Source organism: Diceros bicornis, chromosome 4, assembly GCF_020826845.1.
Source record: "Diceros bicornis minor isolate mBicDic1 chromosome 4, mDicBic1.mat.cur, whole genome shotgun sequence".
Lineage (NCBI taxonomy): Eukaryota > Metazoa > Chordata > Mammalia > Perissodactyla > Rhinocerotidae > Diceros > Diceros bicornis.
In genome coordinates this window covers 60585538-60606771 of record NC_080743.1, presented here as the reverse complement: position 1 = coordinate 60606771, position 21234 = coordinate 60585538, and the positions used below count along the sequence as shown (strand labels likewise).

The 21234-nt window shown below is 46.4% G+C and overlaps 1 protein-coding gene across 2 annotated transcripts; it reads left to right on the top strand.

Annotated features, from left to right (window-relative positions):
* The first annotated feature begins 1419 nt into the window (after positions 1-1419).
* LOC131404607 (ETS translocation variant 3) lies at positions 1420-15433 on the top strand. 2 transcript variants are annotated; one of them, XM_058539505.1, is made up of 5 exons: positions 1420-1527; positions 3458-3513; positions 4104-4341; positions 5595-5710; positions 10939-15433. In XM_058539505.1, exons 2-5 carry the CDS (start codon positions 3468-3470, stop codon positions 12072-12074), a joined length of 1536 nt encoding a protein of 511 aa, XP_058395488.1. In that variant the 5' UTR covers positions 1420-1527; positions 3458-3467; the 3' UTR covers positions 12075-15433. The 2 variants fall into 2 exon arrangements, with proteins under 2 accessions (XP_058395488.1, XP_058395487.1); XM_058539504.1 differs by having other exon boundaries at positions 3455-3513.
* Positions 15434-21234: the final 5801 nt, after the last annotated feature.

The window sequence follows — 21234 nt, the reverse complement described above, 5'->3', positions numbered from 1 at the left end:
TGGCTGAAGAAGATTGGCCCTGAGCTAACATGCGTGCCCACCTTCGTCTACTTTATATGGGACACTACCACAGCATGGCTTGACAAGCGGTGCATCCGAGCATCTGGGATCCCGGCCTGCGAATCCCGGGCCTGTGGAAGCGGAGCGCGTGCACTTAACCGCCACTGCACCAGGCTGGCCCCTAACCTTTCTTTTTCAAACAGGAAAGGCAACCTTAGGCCCAGAAGGGACCAACTAACTAGTTAATTTATCAACAGCTAGAGAATGGCTAGTAGCAAATCCAAAACTTTTCTACCCAATAATCGTGATGTTTCCATGTTCTTTGTGGCACTCAGGATGTAAAGATGTGATTACAACAACGGTACAAAACGAAGTTTACCCCTTTATTCCCAATTGTTCCTCAGTTCTTCAACTCCAGCTCTCTTCTTCACTTCTGCCACACTCATTGTTTATTCTAATTTATTTACCCTTTACAGATCCCCAGTCCTCCCTTTTTTCTGCCTCTGGAGTGAAACTAGGCCTGGATACCACTCAGACAGGGCTGGGGAAGGAGATAAAGCTGAACTGCTTGAGATCCTTTACCATTAATGAGCTTTAAAGGAAAAACGAAAATGCTTGGGACAAGATACTTGGAACTGCCTGAGCAGGAACAAAAGGTAGAAAAAGAAAGGGAAGATGTATGTGAATGACTTCGGGAGAAGACTTGCAAGCTGCTTAGATCTGGACAAATTAACACTAAATGCAGAGGAATGGGGATAAGTGGGAAACAGTCCAACACCCCTTACAGGGAGTAAAAGCTCAAGCAATGAGCTCCAGAAAAAGCTTGGCGGCTTCTTTTCTGAGCACATGAAAGGGCCCTTTCTTCGAGGGTAGAGAACTTCCTCTGGAGTCTGCGGGTCCTCCCTTCCCATTGTGAGGGCTCATCTCTCTGGGAGGTCGCAGGGCCATTTTCTGGAGAAACGGGGACCTCCTCTCGGCGGTCTGGAGGAGGCTTTAGCCCGGCGCCCAGCCGCTTCCTGAGGGGTCTGCAAAGTACCCCTCCCGGGCCCCGCGACAGGTGGGGCTCCCGGGGCAGCCCCCGGGCCCGCATCGGGCTGGCGGGCACGCGCCCGAAGGCGCAGAACCCCGTAGAACCGCGTCACTCTCGCAGTTCCCCCGACCCCCGTCCCGCGGCCGACCCAGCCGCACACCACGAGCGTGCGTAACGTGCCCCCGCAGCGTGACGCACGCGCCGCGCCAGGGCGGATGCGCGGGATGCGCGGCGGGAGGAGCGCGCGCCGGGGGCGGGGTGCGGGCGGAAGTCGGCGTCTGCGGAAAGGAGAAAGGAAAGGGAGACGGGGCTGGGTGCGGCGCGGCGCGGCGCGGCGCGGCTTGGAGAGCGGCGGGAGGGCGCCGCCTCCTCCCCCGCCCTCTGGGGATGGAAGTGACGAAAGCAGCCGAGGAGGTCACTTCCTGCTGGGGTGGATGAGGAGGAGCTGGAGACGCCGCCGAGGAGACCGGACCGAAGACGGACCGTGCCGGGGAGAGGTGAGTCCCGGCCTCGCCGCCACGCCGACCCCCCCCCCCGGGCCTCGGCGGGGACGTCGTCCCTGGGGTCCCGGCCATTCAGCCGGCCGCGTCCCAACCCGGCTGGGCCTCACCCCGCGCAGGGGGCGGGGAGGGAGGGGGCCCCCGTGTCTGAGGGGCGACGGGGACCGGGCAGCGTTCGTGCCCTGGCTCCACGGAGCCCCCAGGCCATGGGATGAGGGAGGCCGGGCCGGGAGGCAAGTGGAAAGGAGGCTCCGGGGGCTGCGGAAGCCGGGACCGGGAGCTGCAGCGGGCGATCCGCAGCGCCAGACTCTGTGTGCCTCACTCTTCGGGGAATGGTCGCTATCTGAGGGAGGGCGAGGAGTCGGGGGGTGGGGTGGTTGCAGCGCTGAGATGAGTGGCTCTGCTTGGACAGAGTGTGAATTTGGAGTGAATTTGTGAAGGGCTTGCAGAAGCGCCTGGGGGCTCCCGAAAGGGGGGCCTTTATGGGGGAAATCATTGAGCTGGGGTGTCAGGAGAGAGCTTCCTGGTCAAGTCATTGTTGCGGCGGGGTTTGGAGCCCAGAGTCGTGGTGGTTGAAGGGCATGCCTGTGGCAGGATAAAGGCCCCGCGATCCGACCGAGCAATCTAGGACTTGGAGTCCAGGGCAGCTTCCTGCAGCGGTGGGGAAATTAGTGTTTTTCCTCCCTCATTGTCACGGAGATGGGAGCTGCCGGGAGAGGAAGCTCCTGCCTCAGCTCTGAGGCCTTGTTATTGTGTGTCTTGTGTATGTGACTGTGTATCTGTGCGTGTGTTTGTTTTCTCCTTCCTTTGGGATGTTTATCTCATTCTCATTCCCTGGTAGGTTTATAGATTGAAACTTTCTCACCTTAATGTGTATAGTGAGAAAAAAATTTAAAGGATCTAAAGGAATCCTAGGTTACATGAAATTTCCAAGATTAGGAATTTGTCTCCACCCCACCCTGAGGCCACTGAGGAACCTATACTCCCTCCACACTCCTGCTAATGTGGGTGCTGAGGGCTGGTCATCCACCCTGGGGAATAGTGAGAGGCGATCTGCCCTCTCCCGCCCACCTCTTTCTGGCAGTTTCACTCTTCCCTGCTTTTTGCTAAAGGATTGACTGATACAAAGCTGCTCCTGCTAGGAACAGGAAAGTTATTGAGGAACTGTAAATCTGGACGGAATGAATTCAAATCGCAGCAAGACTCCCTCCACTTATTGAACGGAAGTCTGCCCCCTCCCCCCACCAAAGGGAGAAAATGTAAAAATTTTTCTCAAAAAAAAATTGGGAGTGTATTTGTGTTTCTCGTATAGAGTAACTGTACATAATGTTGTGTTTACTTCCTGTATCCCAGGGTGTTGTTCAAAGAGGAGGGGGCCGTTTCTGACTAGGATGAGATTTCTTTCTCCTATCTCACATAATACAGGAAAATAAATCAAAATCAGATGTTCTTTCTTGAGTGGCAATCGGATGGATTTGGGGTTTTTTTCCCACTCTTCTTTAAACTGGTACATCTGGGTGAACTCAGGCGTGTGTGTCTTGGCATCTGGGCCTGTCTAGTAATAGAAGACAAACTGTTTGACTTGTTTGGGCTGCCTTTTTGGACCCGTTTCACTGTACCCTTCCTTTTTTACATTTGAAGGGCTGGTCAGGAGAAAGAAAGCAAATATTAAAGACAATGTTTACACTTTGTGGTTTAAAGTCAGGTGAGAGATAATTATGGCCTTTGAAGCTGATGACCTGAGGACCATCATTTGATGACTTGGGGATTAGCAGTTTGGAGGTGACATGTTTGAAAGAAAGAGGGTTACATAAGGAGGGAAAGACAAGGAAAAGGAAGTTTGGGAAAAGGCTGTGCAGAAAACCTTGGGAGGATAATAAATAAATAGCACCTTAAAGTAATTGATGTGGCTTGTATCTCTCAGCAGGAGGGTGAAAATGAAAGCGGGCTGTAGCATCGTGGAAAAGCCTGAAGGAGGTGGAGGTGAGCAGAAGTTAATCGTCCCTGATGTACCTGGAATGGCCCTCAGTGGTTCCTTTTCTCTTCACAAATGCCACACCGTGGCCGACAGCCTCTTGACTGGGTGGATACTGCTAGGACAGTTGTAGGCTTGTTTCCTATGGCTATATACTAACATGAGGGGTCACCACACCTTTATCCCAAGCTTTAGAGTCTCTTTCCTGTTAGAGTCACAATTCCTACCTTGGGGGCAAGGGGTTTTCAGCTGTATTTTCCTAAAACATTAGTTTGTCTTTCCTGTCTGTTCCCTATGGAACTTTCCTGCCCTCAGAGAAAGTAGGCGTGAGATTTAGCAATGTATGAAAGGGTAAGAGATTAGGACACCTGAGTGCTGCTACCCAACTCTGTCAGATTTAGTGATTGTCACAAAGAAAATTAACTTCTCTGTGCTTTCCTCACCCTTGATGTGGTTAGCCCCAGCTGACCAAAAGGGTGTTTATGGCATGTTTGCACAGCACTCTAGAGATTCTGAGCGTTGGAATGTGAAGTCGAGGATACTGGTATGTATGTACCTAGCTCCTGACTACCTTGATCTTGCCCTTTTCACGTCAAAGGGTATCAGTTTCCTGATTGGGCCTATAAAACAGAGTCGTCCCCGGGCTCCCGGCAGATCCAGCTGTGGCACTTCATCCTGGAGCTGCTGCAGAAGGAAGAGTTCCGCCATGTCATCGCCTGGCAGCAGGGAGAGTACGGGGAATTTGTCATCAAGGATCCAGATGAGGTGGCCCGCCTCTGGGGCCGCAGGAAGTGCAAACCACAGATGAATTATGACAAGCTGAGCCGGGCCCTCAGGTAAGGGAAAGGATTCCCAAATCCATGGTGTTAACAGATTGGAAGGAGACTGAGCAGTTTGGTGAATGTTAGGTAAAAAGGGTATCAGGGGATAAGAGACTACACTATCTAAGTGAATAATGTGTTGCTTTAAGTGGGAGTAGGAGAGCTGTTGAATCTGAGAAGCACAGCACAGGAGGAGAAAAGGCATATCTTTGCTTGTATGTAGGAGGGAATTCCAGCTTGGTTGGCACTGGATCATGACAGCCGATTCTGCTCTGTAGTGGGCGAGAGTGTGTGGTGAAACATGGATTGGAGCTCATTTATAATCCCAAAGATTAGTTTAGACTTCCCCGTTGGAAATCTATTAGAATTTCTCTTCTTTAGGCTCTCCTGGAAGAAACTAGAAAAAGAGTGAAGGAAGCACACGGGAGGTCTCCTTGAATGGTACTGACCTAGCTGTCTCAGGAGCCATGTCCGTGAGCTCAGTTGTCAGTCCATAGATTGTGCCACCGTGTCTCAAGTTTGATCACTATAAGTTTTCTGAGGTTCTCTTTTACTTGTGTCCGTCTTTACATTTCATAACCCTTTAGCCCTCAAGGGGCCAGAAGGCAGTTTATTACCTATGCTACTGAATAGATGCAAGGCTAAAGGTTTCAGGTATGTTGAAGTTCCCCTGCCTTTCTTCATTCTGTGTGACCCTGAATGTAAAAACTGTGTAGCAGCTTTGCTGGAGCCTCTCACATCCCTTTGCAAGTGAAGCAGGCCAAGCTGGCTGTTGTTTTCCAGATTAGGGTATACCATTGTTTGACCTGCCACCATAAAACAGTTCTACATTCCTCTGTCTGTGCCTTGAGGCCTCCAGACTAACCACATCAGGTCTCCAAGAAACTTGTATGCCCCCACCTGGGCAAGGCAGAAAAGAGAAACTAGGCAGTGACATATAGTGGAACAGGAAGGAAATGGATTATAGAATTGCAGCTGTAGAGAGATGGAGAAGAAAGGTGGTTGGGTCTAGGATAGGTGTTCAGAAGCTTAAAGTGAGATTGTCTTTGTAAAGCTCCAGCCAAAGACTAGAACTTAGCTAAAAATTGAATGGCAAAAGGGAGCTGTTAGGTCTTCCAGCCCTAACCTGAGGACAAGGCTGCAAAAGAATAGTGGTGATGTTTACAAGGAATACTTGGAGCAAGAATTGTTGGTTTTAATAGTTACTAAGTGTATCAAAAACTGTCACTAGCTAGAAGATAAATTGACATGCATTCCTATTTTTACAGATACTATTACAACAAGAGGATCCTTCATAAAACAAAAGGGAAAAGGTTTACTTATAAATTTAACTTCAGCAAACTGGTGATGCCCAACTACCCATTCATCAACATTCGGTCAAGTGGTAAGATGCAAACTTTCTTGGTAGGAAATGAATTTTGAGTTGAAAAGAATTTTAAAAACCCAAGTCTAAGACCTGGCCTGTTTAAGGGGTATTTAGAAACACAAAAGTAATGTGATCCCTTGGATTGCCTCCGTGTTCTTACTCACGTTTTCCCATTCATCTCATACAGGGAGTGATAGGCTCTGCGGCTTCAAGATAGATTTCTTTGGTTTGTTTATTTGGTTCCCTTTTCTGCATATTATTTATAATCTCCTAGATATTATTACACTATCCTCTTTAGGACTGATGTTCCATAGGTTTGTGTTGATCTTTAAGTTCAGAACTCAGAGTTTTAACACCCTGCCCAGTGACTCTTTTATAGGCGAGAACCTGTTTCTACAAACACTTCCGATTTTCTATGAAACTACCAAGCTCTCCCTTATCAGGTGAATATCGTCAAAACCACAGCATCCTTTATCACAGAAGGGGAGGTTCATATGTTTGCAGTGAAAAGCAATGCCTTTGATCTGCGCCAACAGCTTCTCTGAGAACAAGACTAGGGTTACTTGACCTTCTCTCCTCTTAAGTGCAGCAAGGCTTCCCCTCTAGGCTTTCCGGGTGACAGCTTTGTATCACAGCTCCTCACAGAGGTTTTAGGTCTGCCCCTCTCGATGCAGAAGGCAGTCTCTTATAAGGGTTTATGGTTTTGGGGGTTTTTTTAAGATGCTAATCATAACTCCTGCCCAAGAAAATAGATTGTATTTAACTCGTTTCTGACCAGCCATCAATACTGTGTCTTTGTGGCGTTGTATCTTAAAGCAAAGAAACCTGAAAAATTAGAGCAGGGGTGTGGCTGAGAGAATATAATGCTGAGATCCATTGCAGATATGTAATTACTACACACAACAAGTTAGGGCAGTTTTAACTTGATGCTGCTATCATTACAGTTCCATCTCTCTTTCTGTAGCCACTCCCTTCTGTCCCTGGGGCATGCATTTAAAAAAAAAAAGTGGTATTGGAATGCATCTCTCTAATTACAACCTGTTTTCTTTCCTTGTGCCTGAGGGAGAGGCGTTAGGAAATCAAACCTGTTCTAGCCAGTGGAATCTCATTTCCTACTTTTCACTCATGCCCCCTCCCTGTGTACCTAAAGGAATTGGGACTCTAGATGGATATATCAGCAATTTTGAAGAATGTGTTGGTCTACCATACCAGTCCCCTCAAAAAGGACTTCATTGATCTTGTTCTTCTGTCTTTGACCCATTTTTGTCTGTTGAAACCCCAAAAGTCCAGCCACTTGGACAGCCTGGAATGGGGCATCCATCCATCAGCAATTGGGAGTGATACGCTTTTCCAGGGCAAGGAAATCTTGTCCCTCACTCTGAAGATTCTGGTCTAGAAACTTAAAAGTAGTGGCCTAGTACAACCTATTCTGCCTAAAGTCAATTGAACCAGCGTTGATCCTTATAACTAAGCACAGGATCTTAACCAAAAGTTACAGAGAAAGCAAAACAGTGTGCATTTCTTTTAGGCATACTACTTGGTTGGTTACATCCTGGATACAGGTAACTCCAAAGAACTGGAGTTATTAGTTCATAGAGAATTTTTACCCAGAAAGACAAAATGTTATTTCAGGTTAACTTTTATGGTGACAAAGGAAATCTAACATTTATTGAACATCTACTTAATGGAGGTACTTTTGCTTAGTGTTTTTGTGAATTATCTCATTCAACTCTCCCAGCCCTGTGAATTATGTGTCTCAGTATCCACATGTTACAAATGATAAAATGAAAGATGACAGCAAAGTCAAAGATTGATCTAGGTGGGTTGAATAACAGTTATCTGTTGAACGGTTTCTCAGGAAACAATTGCTAAGAGATTGAGCTATTGAAATCTGGCTCTTATTTGATAGATTATCCGTTCCTCCCCTGGATTGGGATTCATTCATTTGTTCTACAGATAATCTGTTAAGCCGTAAAGACAAAAAGAAAAGATTATGGGGGAGTTCTTTCCCTCATGGAACTCACAATTTAGCACGAGAGATAAGATATGTGAGGTTTAATGCAATCTTGAATACAGTGTGGAATGTGATAACGCTCTAAGTAGAGCTATGTGCATTTAGACCCTAGAGGCCAGAGAGATCATGTCTAGATGATGGGTTGATAACGTTGGGCTGTTTTGATCTGTGTATTGTTAAAAATAGAGACAATATGTGCAGATTGTAACATATCCAAATAATGCAGAAGTTTATAAGTAAAAAGGAGAGTGACTGTTCTTTTCCCTTCGCTGCAATCCTATTCACTGTTTACAGTTTAGAGTAGAGTACTTAACATTTGAATAGTGTTGAGAGTACTTCTGTAGTGTTGAGAGTACTTCCGTGTACAGTATCTCATTTTTATCATTAAAAGCATCTTATAAAGTACATTATTAAATATATTTTTTAATATTTACTTGTACTTCCATAAGAAACATTGGAAAAATACAGGAGATACCAGTAAAAGTGGTTATCTGTCACGGGGTAGGATCAGGACAGACCATTTCTGGGATGGACTTGAGACCTCACACTATGCCTCCTCACCCCCACCCGGGTTTTTTATGTTTATCTTTCTTTTGGAAAACTTGAACCTACAGAAAAATTGGAAAAAATAGAACAGTGAACGCCCATATATCCTCTATCTAGATGCAGTAATCATTAACATTGTTGCCACATTTACTTTCTCTCTTTCTATTTATGTGTACTTTTTACATCATTTGAGATTAAGTTGCAGACATAGGGACACTTCACCCCTGTGTGCTTCAGCATGTATCCCCACCTAGAAGGACATTCATCCATAACCACAATAACATTACCACACCCAGGAAGTCTAACATTGCTCTAATACTATTATCTAATATATGGTTCATATTCAAATGATATATGCCTTTTAAAGTTTTGATTTTTGAACCATGATTATTATCTAATAAAAGCATTACTTATTTTAACAAATGCCTGCGATTTGCTGTGTGCCTATACTATTCTAAGGATTTTGCAAATGTTAACTCTCAGTTTTCATAACATGAGGATTAGTAAGGAAACTGAGGCACAGGAAAGTAAGTTATCCAAAGTCACACAGCTAATAAGTGGTAGGGCCAGGGTTTGAACCTAGGCAAAGGCCTTATTATTTCCATTTTGCCAGAAAGAGTCAAAGACCAGTTGATTACTTGCAGTAGGCTACAAGGTAGAAGGTTCCAGAACTGAGATTCAAACCCAGATTTTCCAACCTTACTACTCAGATTTCATGGTCACTCCATGAAGGTGATCTTCTTCCAAAGCAGTATTATTCAAACTTTTTTAAGCAGCAAACTTATTTTTTCAAAAAAAATATTAAATTTGCTGTCTTAACATGTAGCGTATAAAAGTAGGGCTGCTGCAGTTGATCGGAGTTCAGGGGTCCAGAATCCTCCAACATTGCTCCAAGGTTTTGCCTTCCTTCACTCCCTGTAAATGCATTTGGAAAATAATATGTGTTCTGTTTCCTTCTTGCAGAATTACAGTGTACCTTAGCCTGTGTAAAGACTGAGATACCCTCCAGTTTAAAAAAAAAAAAACCTAAGTTGTTTAGGAGTCAGGACCTTTTCTTCCCACATTATACCTATCTTATTCAGTCCTTTGGAACACACAGAAGTGTTCTGAGGTTTTGTTTTGTTTTTTTGCTTTTGAACAGATGTACTCTTAACACAAAGTCAAGATCCAAAAGAATCAAAAAGAGTGGAATTTTAGTCACTGTAATAGGCTGGAAGAAGAGATGCTTCTGGCCTGGGACCCTCTTGACTTTACTCAAATTATATACAAGGTCATTCATCTGTTTTCCGTAATTATAAGGTTAAATCAGTGGCTTTAGAAAAAATGTCCTGCAGAACAGTTTTCTGTGGAACATCAGTTGGGGAAATGTTGCTCAGTCACGTGTGCCTAGAAAGCTACAGTCTTGCACATACCAGCCAACTCCAGAGTCATATCTGAGAACAACTCTGTTATACCAAGAATAGGAGAAGGCAACTGATGGGGACCAATTCCTAACCACACTGTATCTTATGCACCTTTTTTTGTTTCTTCTCCTAGATCACCATATTTTCACTTATTTGGGTTTTTCTTATTTTTTCTTCTCCCTTTTTATCTTCTCCCATATCTCTGCCTCAGAGTGTAAAGAGCCCTTCTGACATCATCACTGATAGAAGCCACTGCTACTTTCCAGGAACCCAAAGCGTCCTTGAGACCTCAGATGGCATATCTTTCTTATGCCCTGTTGATCAGAAGGACCCTCTGGGGAGTTGAGAACTTGTGAGCCTCTGAAGTCGAGTGTTCAGCATGGTGTTGGTTTCTTTTTAGAGCTTCAGATTTTAGCAGGCGAACTCGGGAGAGGGAGTGGTAGGTGCTGGGTTTTCTTCCAGCTCCTCAGTGTTTGAAAAGCATTGAAAGCAGGATGGGAATGGAGATCATTATATAAAATTTGTTAGAGAAATATAGATTTGGAGAGATTGAAGAATATTTGAATCTCTGTAAAGTAGTGATTGTATGTATATCAGAAATGATAAAAAATACATCATAAGAACTTATCTTAACAAACATATGGCCTTTTTTTTCTTTTTAATCTGCTTTTGTTCTTAAAATATTGTCTTGTTCATGTCCATATGTGTGAGGTGCAGGGTCTTGGGTCTTTTAATGCATTGCTTTACATATACGTCATTTGCAGTTTTGTTTGTTTGGTTTTTGGTTTGGTTTGTTTGCTTGCTTGATAGATAATGGCTAAAATTATGAAAATAAGAAAATACGAGTTGCAAAGCTGAGAATTAAAACAGGTGATATAGTCACAGTATTTAGAGTTGCAGAAAAAAAGGCTCTTGCACCCATTCATTCATTCAACTATCGTTTACTGAGCGCCTACTAATTGTTAAACCCTGAACTGCTGGAAGTCTAGTCGTGAACAAGAGAAATTTATATTTTAGAATACAGATAAATAAGTAAATGATGTTTCGGGTAGTACAGAGTGCTGTGAAGACACAGAGTAAGAGGCTAGAGAATGATGGCAACTGAATGGAGTAGAGGAAGCTGAGCAGTAGTTCTAGAAAGACGGAGCTGAGGGATTCAGTCCAGCTCGAATGTCTGTTTCATGTGGCTCCTAAACGTCTTGTACTTATTTAACATAAGTAAAAGTGCTGATGATGAATAACCAGACCTCTAAAGTGGCGTTTTGTCCCCTCCACTGTCACAGGTGTGGTTCCCCAGAGTGCGCCACCAGTGCCAACAGCCTCTTCCCGGTTCCATTTCCCACCTTTGGACGCCCATTCTCCAACTAGCGATGTGCAGCCAGGGCGGTTCTCTACTAGCTCCCTAACTACGTCTGGCCAGGAGTCGGGTAATGGCCCTGATAGAAAGGTGGAGCTTTCGGAGCTGGAGGATGGCTCAGCCGCTGACTGGCGCCGGGGCGTGGATCTCATGTCTTCCCGGAATGCTGTTGGTGGAGGAGGGATCAGCCATCAGAAACGCAAGCCTGACATAATGCTTCCTCTGTTCACTAGGCCGGGGATGTACCCCGACCCCCACAGTCCCTTCGCTGTCTCTCCAATCCCTGGCCGTGGAGGTGTCCTTAATGTCCCCATTTCACCAGCCCTCTCCCTGACTCCCACCATCTTCTCCTATAGCCCATCACCAGGCCTGAGCCCCTTCACCAACAGCAGTTGCTTTTCCTTCAACCCTGAGGAAATGAAACACTACCTTCATTCTCAAGCGTGTTCTGTGTTCAACTACCATCTGAGTCCCCGGACATTTCCTCGTTACCCAGGGCTCATGGTTCCACCACTGCAGTGCCAAATGCATCCTGAGGAGTCAACCCAGTTTTCTATCAAGCTGCAGCCCCCGCCAGTTGGGCGGAAGAACCGGGAGAGGGTGGAGAGCAGCGAGGAGTCAGCACCTGTCACAGCTCCCACCATGGCGCCTGTCCCCCCGAGAATTAAGGTGGAGCCAGCCTCTGAAAAGGATCCTGAGAGTCTCAGGCAGTCAGCACGAGAGAAGGAGGAACGCTCTCCGGAAGAGGGCGCTGTGCCAAGCAGGACCATAGAAGAGGAGAAAAGCCCCGTCTTTGCCCGCCCAGCTGCACCGCCCTCCTGGCTCTCTGTACCCAGCACCCCAAGTGAAGACCCCCTAGAGGTGACTGAAGACAGTGAGGACAGGCCTGGCAAAGAGCCCAGTGCACCCGAGAAGAAAGAAGACGCCCTGATGCCCCCCAAGCTTCGGTTGAAGCGGCGCTGGAATGATGACCCTGAAGCCCGAGAGCTGAGTAAGAACGGCAAGTTCCTCTGGAATGGGGCAGGACCCCGGGGCTTGGCAACAGCAGCTGCTGATGCTTAGAACTGGAAGTGGATTGGGCGTTGTTTATACTATAATCAAATACATACATGTATTTATGTAGCAAGATTTCAGGGTGGGGGGAGGGGGAGGGAATTAGACTGGTTTGATCATTCTAGGGGCATAGACTTGTATTTTTATGTTTTGGGGATGGGGTGGGGTATCTTCTGTTGTAAATTAGGTGGGATGTGAACACAGTTTTTTTTCCTGGTGAGTAAGACATGGGAAGGGTATTGACCTGAAGGAGAAGAGCCTCTATTTCCTGTTGAGGCTTACACTTTTTGACAAACCCCCAAAGGGCCAAGATACTGTTTGGTCCCATGATAGTTCAGGTTCCAGGCTTCTTTCTTTTCTATTGTATTTATATATGGAAAGCCATTAATGAATTTATTTTACTCTGAGAGAGAACAAAGGGAAAAGGACATGGTTGGGAGGTCGAGCAGTGAGAGACCATTAATACTAAATATTTTGCCTAAGATGTTTCTTTATAATTATTTCAGGGGAGGAATAAGATAATCTCAGTCTTACTGGGGCAGAGGGATGTTCAGATGTTGCTCTTTTTCTTTTTTCCTTTGTTGTTGCTGTTATTTGGCATTTTTTCTTTTCCTTTCTGAAAAAATGTTTTCGGGAAACATGAAACGTACTGCCAGTTAGAGTGGGGCTGGGCAGGCTCAGGCACTGAGCCTCGGCTGCGTGGTTGGGACAGGAAGCCCTGCTGTGACTTTCTTGGACTTTTCACGTACTTCACCTATTAAGAAGCCATGAGGAGTTGTAAACTCTTGTTCAGGGAAGAAAGAAGAGGGCAGGAGGAAGTAACCCAATGCCTTTAAAAACAAAAACACAAAAATGATCTTCATTTTTCCTTTTCCATCGTGGGTTTGGGGAGCCAAACCAAAGTGACTGTGAGCAAGTTCACTGAGAGGCATGACAGCGTTGAAGATGTCTTTCCATTGTGTCTGGTTCTCTTATCGTTTTCTTAAGTCAAGCCTTAACAATGAACATACTTTAACATGATACGGGTCTGTCAACATAAACCTGTAAAAGGGCGTGGACAACTTTTCAGATAATCGGGGAATGTCGAAACATGGTTAAATTTCAAGCTGGTATTTAGTTGTCTCCTCTTAATGTTACTGGGATGGGTAGCAAAAAGGATTATGGGAGTTAATGATGGGAGCAGATGATACCTGGAAACACAGAAGGTAGGTGGGGGTACCACTGGATGTTACTGAGACTGAAGGAAGAGGTGGGCAGGAGACAGAAGGTGGCTGGATCCCCAAGGCCTAGTGTGAATGCAGGGGCTGCTGTCTGTCCTGTTGTCATGTTGCCCTTCTTACCATGCCTGTCCCTAGATTGTTCTCATTCTCATGATCAAGTGACTATCATACATGAGACCCCAGTTTACAGATAGAGGAATTGTTTCTTCATGGGAAATTCCCTTCCATCAACTTCAAAGGAATGGGCAAGTGTTGATCTTACATGAAGCAAAAGGAGCGTGGACTCGGGGCAGAGAGAGAGAATCCACAGCCAGCTGTCTGTGCATGTGCACATGTAACTACCTAGTGTACGGAAGTACCTAACTGGCTCACATCCACAGGGCAGCAAAGAGAAGAAATAACTCCGTATCTGATAGGGGCAAGAAGTGGGCATGGGGATGCTGTCTAGGAATTGGAGGAATTCCTAACTCCACCTTAGCCTAAGTGAACTCTAAGTACTAAGAAGTATGTGAGGGTTGACTTTTAATGGTGGGGTGGGAATTCTTTTTTAGCTGGAGTATTTGCATGAGAGGGGCTCAGGAAAGGTTCGAGTAGGTGAGTGAGTTATTAGATGGCTTGGGATGACTTGAGTCCATCATGCTATTTTTTGGCAAGTGTCCTCTCCCTTATTTGATTCAAACTCCATGAGTGACTTGTCTTTCCCTGGGAAAGGGATTGGGAGAGTGGTCCCTAGCAACTCAAGCTTTGATCAAGCTGCCTTTGGTTGGTTGTGTTTGTGTCAGTGTCTTTCTCTGCGCCTCGCCTTACCTCGAATCAGAAAGCAAGCCTGGGCAGGTGGAGGAGGAGTGTCTGCTTGGCATTGCCCTATCTAACCAGGGAGGCTGGCTGGCCGCCCTCTCTGTCCACTGGAGGGGAGGGCCAGCAGGTATCGGTATGAACTCAGGAATAGAAACACGAGGCCTTTAAAATAAGAGGGAGAGAAATCCATGATGCGTACCTGTAACCCCCTAGAACCCAAGTGCCAGAATTAATTCCTAGATGCTGCTTTTGTTTGAACAAAAAGTCACTGCTTTTACACTTGAAAAAACACACTCAAAAAAATGTTCAACTCCATGAAAAATGTTTTTTGGCTTTAAGAAATTGTTTGGTGTTTAACTGTTTCCTTTGATTTCCATTCCACCAGTAAATTGTTGGTTGATTTGCACTGCACACTGGGGTTGGGGTTGGAGGGAGGGTCCTCATACAGAGCCGAACTTGGGCTTCCTCAGGACGTGGACCAGGGAATGTGGAGGTCGTTGGTATTTCCTGGGGTAAGGGTGGGAGGTAGTTTTTCTCCCCCTAGTCCACTCCTGGCAGCACCTGTCACCAACCTGGCACAAAGCCAGGCCTTTCTCCTGTGAGCATCTCATCGCTGTCCAACAGCAGGTGGAAAGGGGGGACAAAATCAGACCTATTTTTTCTCCCCTACTTTTTCCAAATTTTGCTGCGCCAAATATTTAAAACTGCTAATATAAATCTTAAAATTTCATTAATTAATGAAGAACTTGTTCATGCCGTTTGCTTTGTTGACTATGGAAAAGAAAGTAGTAGAGATCTCTTAAGGGCATCCAGCCTTATTGAGTTTTTTTTTTTTCAAGAACGGCTAGGAGTGAAATAAACAATTCACCAAGTCCTTTCACCCCCAGTTTTCAAGCTGCACTGCATTAAACCCAACTCGCTAACTAATACAGGGAATTATTGCACCGTAGTCCTCCATGGGCCAAGAAACTTCCAGAAGCATTAAAAAAAATAAAAAGTTGAAGTATATCACTTCTCACCAAGCGGGTAGAGTCAGTTGGCTGTTTGTCCCTTGTTTTTTATTTATTCCATAATTATGTTTGTGCTTTTTGTTTTGTAAACAGTAATGGAACACACATTTTGATTTTGTTCAAAAGAAAAAGAACTTTATCCAGTCTTTCAAGAACTGTTCATTTCTTTTTGCTGAAAAAAAAGAGTTACCAGTTAATTTGTTTTGAAATATTTAGAAATTCTTCGAGTTATGAAATTGTGATGCAGGGATTCATGAGTGAGACATTCACATGTGAAAGATGACTTCACTTAGCCGCTTAAGCAGAGTAAAGTGTGTATATGTACATAAAATGTAAGTAATCTTAACTCCATTGTGCAGTGCCTTTTAGATGTTCCGCTTTCTATAAAGTCTTCAAATTTTTGCATATATATTATATATATATGACGTAATGTTATAGAAATATATGTATAATATACATATTTTTTCCAGGGGTATCTGATAGCTCTGTATTTTGTTATGGAAGTTGAAAGAAAAAAGTATTTTACCTCAGAAATTAAAGTTAAATAAAAAAAAAAATACTTTTAAGTAACGTCTGTGGAGTGTTGGTGGTGTTGATACACTGAGCCAGGGTGGTCGTGCCAGAGAATTTGCGGAGTCCGGGCTAGCTCACTCCACCCCAACTTTTTGTTCCTACTGCACAGGTACCGACGTAGTGAGGTCTCTCAACCGTTTTGGAGAGTGTCAGTTTCCTTGTTCAATGGCTGCTGCTAGATAAAGGACAGCTGAAGCCAGGGACACGAGTTAGCGGGGAAATTTCTACCTCAAGATTGTTTTTTTGTTTTTTATTTTTTTTGGTGAGGAAGATTACCCCTGGGCTAACATCCGTGCCCACCTTCCTCTACCTTAAACGTGGGACGCCGCCACAGCCTGGCTTGATAAGTGGTGCCTAGGTCCACGCCCGGGATCCGAACCTGCAAACCCTGGGCCACCAAAGGGGAGTGCGCAAACTTAACCACTGGCCATGGACTGGCCCTGTCAAGGTGGTTTTGAGGATTCATTAAGAGTACGTGGGCAAAGGCAGACATAATAAGCCACACTGTATGATTCTATGTATAGGAAATGTCTAGAATAGGCAAATCTGTGGAGACAGAACATAGATTAGTGGTGCCAAGGAGGGTGGAGACGGCTAATGGGTCGCTTTTTTTGTTGTTGTTGGTGTGGCAAAAGTTCTGGAATTAATGGTAATAGTTGTACAATAATTTGAATATAATAAAAACCACCAAATTACAATCACTCTGGGAAAGGGTGAATTTTATGGTATATAAATTATACCTCAATAAAGGTTTTGTTGGTGGTGGTTTTTTAATTAAGTACATGGCAAACCAGTATTAGGGAAACTTAGTATTACCCAGTAGAGGACAAGAATCCAGAGGGGTAGGCGGGGATCTTGGTGGGATATTGAATATCATGTAACACACCCTAAGAAAAATGGTGCCAGACTAATCTCATTTTACCCTTGGGAGATAGGCAAAATGATGTCCTCAAGGCCCCAATATCTGTAGAATCACAGCCAGGTGTTAAATTTGACTTCTATTAAAGGGTCCTGTGAGTTCAGGGAGGCAGGAATTGAGGAGGAGGGGTGAGGCTAGAGAGGCAAACTAGGGTGGATTGTGAAGGGTCTTAGGGGATGCCTAAAGAGTTTATATTTTTATTCTGCTAGCAGTGGCCATCCCTAATATTTTACAAAAGAGTTTGGACTAGAGGAATGAGGGGCATGAAGGCCATACCGCTGAGAAACTGTAACTGGCCTGTCAATATCTCTGCTCAAAAAGACTATTAACTCATTTAGGTGGGAAAAAGTAAAGTGACAGGCTGACCGGTTGACTCTGAAGCAGCCCGAGTCAAGCTGGGACTGGGCTTGGCCGCAAAGCCTCCTGCTGGGAGAGCCTCCTGCTTCTCTCCGTTCCTCGAGCTGCTGAAAACAAAATGAGGCTTGTGACGGAGGCGAAACGATACAGTTTCCAGATCAGGATCCCAGGCATTGGTGCTGCCAGCCTATGTTGACCATTTAGTGCATAGAATCGGGTGGCGATTATTCACATTCCGGGCAGAGAGTGAGTGATGGTGAGCTGGGGAAAGAAGTGAGGAGGGGCCGGCCCTGTGGCTTAGCCATTAAGTGCGCGCGCTCCACTGCTGGCGGCCCAGGTTCGGAACCCGGGCGCGCACTGACGCACCACTTGTCAGGCCATGCTGTGGTGGCGTCCCACATAAAGTGGAGGAAGATCGGCATGGATGTTAGCTGAGGGCCAGTCTTCCTCAGCAAAAAGAGGAGGATTGGCATGGATGTTAGCTCAGGGCTGATCTTCCTCACAAAAAAAAAAAGTGAGGAAAGAAATGAGGCCTGGGCGTGAGAAAACTAGTAGGGGAGGGAGGATGAGGGGAAAAGGTCAGTCTTAGAGCCCTTCAAGGTGGGTGAGTAGGGGATAAAGCCTTCAATGTCTCCCCATTATCTCCCTGATTAGTTTAGAAGGCCCTTCATAATCTGGCGCTGCTTAACCCTTCCAGCCTCATCGTTAACCACACACTCATTCCTACGCACACTCTCCCACCCTACACAAAGCCACCACAGCCTGTGCATAGAAAGCAGTTACCATGTGCCGGGCATGTTTAAGGCCTTACTCATGTTAACTTGTTTAATCCACATGAAAACCCTCTGAGGAAGGTACCCATTTTATTGAGGGGAACGCTGAGTCGCACAGACGTTAACTGATGTGACCTGGGTGCAAACCTTAGAACCTGTGGTCTCAACCACTCTGCAATGAGGCCCCTCGGCTGGCTGACTGCTGATCTCATCTGTCTCACTGCCTGCAACTCCCTCCTTCCCTCCACTGCTCCTGGCCAGTTACATGTATCCTTCAGATTCAGCTCAGATGTCATCACCACAGGGGCCTTTCCAGGCCACGCTTCTGTGTTCTGCAGCCTGTATTTGCCTCTGTACCGCCGCCCTCGCACACTGTCGTCAGTGCTCTCTGCTGGTCCGCTTCCCACAGGATGGTCAAGAAGCTGAGGGCCGGCGCTGGGTTCATCTTTCTCCAGTGCCCAGCACATTGCCTGGAGCCTAAGGATGCTTGATAAATGTTTGTTGGATAAATGAATAACAAGCAATACAGGAAGGAGGTTTGATTGTTGGGGCAAAGGATGCAGGTTTGGAATATGAGGACAGGCAGAAGGCCCAGGGGAGAGTGGCACCCAGTGTTCACAGTGTCTGTGGTCAAATTTCCAGGCACCAGGGCAGGGCTGCCTGCTGCAGGGGCTGAGCTTTGCGGCCCCCAGTTCCAGCACCAGCCTCTCCCACTCTCCAGACACCACCCCGCAAAGACCTCCTCCAACTCCTCTGTCTTCAGGCTCTCTCCTTCCCCTCCTTCTGCAACTGTCCCTCCTCCCTCCTTCCTGGAAACCTGCCTCCCCTCAGGGTACCCACAGGACATATTTGCTTGGTACTTATTTACACAGAACGTGGGCGAGAGAAAAATGAGCCAAGACCCCTCCCCCTGACACTGCTCTCTGGCCTCAGTTTCCAAGACACCTATAGTTCTAAACAGCCCTGGCTTTTCCCTTCCTGCCCCTCTCCTAGGATTCAGACTCATTAGTTCCACCTTCACTCACCTGCCCCTAGTCCTGAAAAAAAAAGAAAAACAAAACAAAAGTGAGCGAGAAGGAAGCTAAAAACCCGCAAGAAGCCCTGCTGCCTCAGACGCAGACACCCCACCTCCACCACTCCCACCCCTCTTGTGGCGGCTGCTTCCCTGCTCTGGCGGGAGTTGGGTGTGTTGACTCCCTGAGGAAAGGAGATAAACTGGACCTGGCTCTAATCCCATTGTCCCACCCCTGCCATTTTACTGGCTATGAGACTTCAGGCAGATTGTGGAACCTCTCCATGACTCAATTTCCCTATTTTATAGGATTGCTGCGAGGATTAAATGATGCACATAAAGCACTTAGTACTCAAAATCATTTTTTTAATGAAGTGACAAGGATATTTGTGTGAGGTCCCACTCTACCCTCATGGCTCCTGGACTCTGTGGGGCCTTGTGCCTTCACATCACTCTCTCATTGGCCCCTCTCAAGAGGAGGTAGATACTCTGATCCCTGTTTTACAGATGAGAAAAATGAGCCCCACAGTGGATGACCTGTCCTAGTGATTCAAACCGGTCCCCATGCTTTCCGCATTCACTGCCTTAGATCTCCGAGGCGAAGGTGAAGACCCGTCTTCCTCTCAGCCTCTAAGAATCAGACATGCAGAATTGGCGGCAGTGCGGGGGACCCTAACCTTAGTGTTTCTCCAGGTGTCAGGCCTTGTGTCCCAATCTGGGGCGTGGAGGGGGGAGCCAGCACCTGTGGCAGGCCGAGGGGAGGGGGCACTTAGCTCTAGTCAAACAGGCTTCAGGGCAGGGCTGCAGGGCCTAACTAAGGAGGGATAAAGATCAAAGATCAAAGCCTTCCCAGAAGGCAGATGAGCCCGCCCCTGACTCACAGGGCCAAGGTTGGAGAAAGGCAGAGGCCCATCGTCCCGACCCCTGACTCCAGGACCTGGGGATCTGGTCTAGGCAGACAATGGAGAGCCTGCAGCCCAAACGATTCGCTGAGACTGGGAAGCGCTGAGACAGGGAAGCGAAGGTCTAGAGCCAAGAGGCAGCAGGCTTCTGCCCGTGTTACTGCCCCTTGCCTCAGTCGTCCGGTGCGGGCTCCACCCCAACTTCAGCCCAAAGACTGGTCTAGAACAGTCAGAGCCTTACAACCATGGTCCCAGAGAGCTAAAGGCCAGCGATGAGGGCAGTCTCTGGCCTCTCACCTGGAGCCCTGCGGGGATCTCACCAAGGAGGAGAAAAGGAGGGAGGAGGATGGAAGGAGCCTCCTCTCCAGGAGGCAGAGGTCAGCCTTGAAACCAAGATCCTGGCTGCAAGGGTAGGACCCTTTGTTCCAGGATGTCATCAAGACTTTCTTCTGTTTTTTTCACCAGTTTCCTCAAAGAGTAACATAAACGGGCAAGAGGGTGGGGAACCAGCCATCAACTGGTGTTTTGAGATGTATCTTCTTTGTATGATTTTTGCGCTCGTGGCAAATAACTGGAAGGAAAGGGGAGGGGAAACTGAGGTATGTGGTGTCGGTCTCTCTTCAGAATACCACAAGTAAAGGAAGTTGGTTTTTATTCTCCCACTCCTGGCCCAGCTAGAAAAAATCCTGATCTGCAGGTGTTGAAATTTTGGTCTTCTGCTGACCAACTGCTCCTTCCCCCACCTTGAAAATAACAACTAACATTCATACATTCTTGTCACTTAACTTGCGTTAACTTACTAAATCCACAAGTTGAGTCACAAAATTGCCCTCCTCGGAAGGTACTACGGTTATCCCCATTTTGCAGATGAAGGAAACAAAGGTCAATAAAGTTAAGTGAGTTGCCTAAGGTCAACACAGCTAGTGAGTAACTGAACAAGGACTCACCCAGAGTTTCTGACTCCAAAGTCCGTGTTTTTTCAAACACCTCCCTGCCTCTCGGTGATGACACATAGAGACTGGAACGAAGTGGGTGGGGGATTGAGTTGCTTTAAAAGAGGCCCCTGATTTCTCTAAGGGAATCATTGCCATGTAAAAGTTCCCTTGGAACGACTTCCAAGCCAGAGACAGAGAAACAGACATTCAGTCAGTCAGTCATTTGTGAAACAAACATGGCGGCCGTGTGCTGTGAGATGTGGCAGGTCCCTGCTCTCTAGGGATTCACGGTTTAGTGGGGGAAACAAGCCAACATAATGAACTGAAATACAAGGCAGACTGTGACAAGGTGACAGTAGTCATTCATTTATTCAACTATTATTTCCTGAGTGCCTGCCAGATGCCAGGCTCTGTCCTGGGATTTCAAAGTCAAATAAAGACACTCCTTACCTGCCAGGAGCTTCCAGTCCAGCCACGAGGAAGATGAGTAATTAGGAGGCTCCTGCTCCAATGCTCTTCCCTTAATGCACAGCCTTTCTCTTCATCCCGCAGCAAGCTGTTAACTTTCCTGGTTGCAGGAGAACTTTTAGTACTGACTTAGGCAGGAAGGCACTCAGGAGTTCCCACAATACTAGGGGAGTTTTCACTGTCCCCCATGTCCCTTCTGAAA

Excerpts from the sequence above, each read along its gene's own strand:
- LOC131404607 (XM_058539505.1), top strand. The coding sequence starts at position 3,468 with ATGAAAGCGGGCTGTAGCATCGTGGAAAAGCCTGAAGGAGGTGGAG. Across the intron at positions 3,514-4,103 it reads AAAGCCTGAAGGAGGTGGAG|GGTATCAGTTTCCTGATTGG; the intron begins GTGAGCAGAAGT and ends TTCACGTCAAAG. Across the intron at positions 4,342-5,594 it reads AAGCTGAGCCGGGCCCTCAG|ATACTATTACAACAAGAGGA; the intron begins GTAAGGGAAAGG and ends CTATTTTTACAG.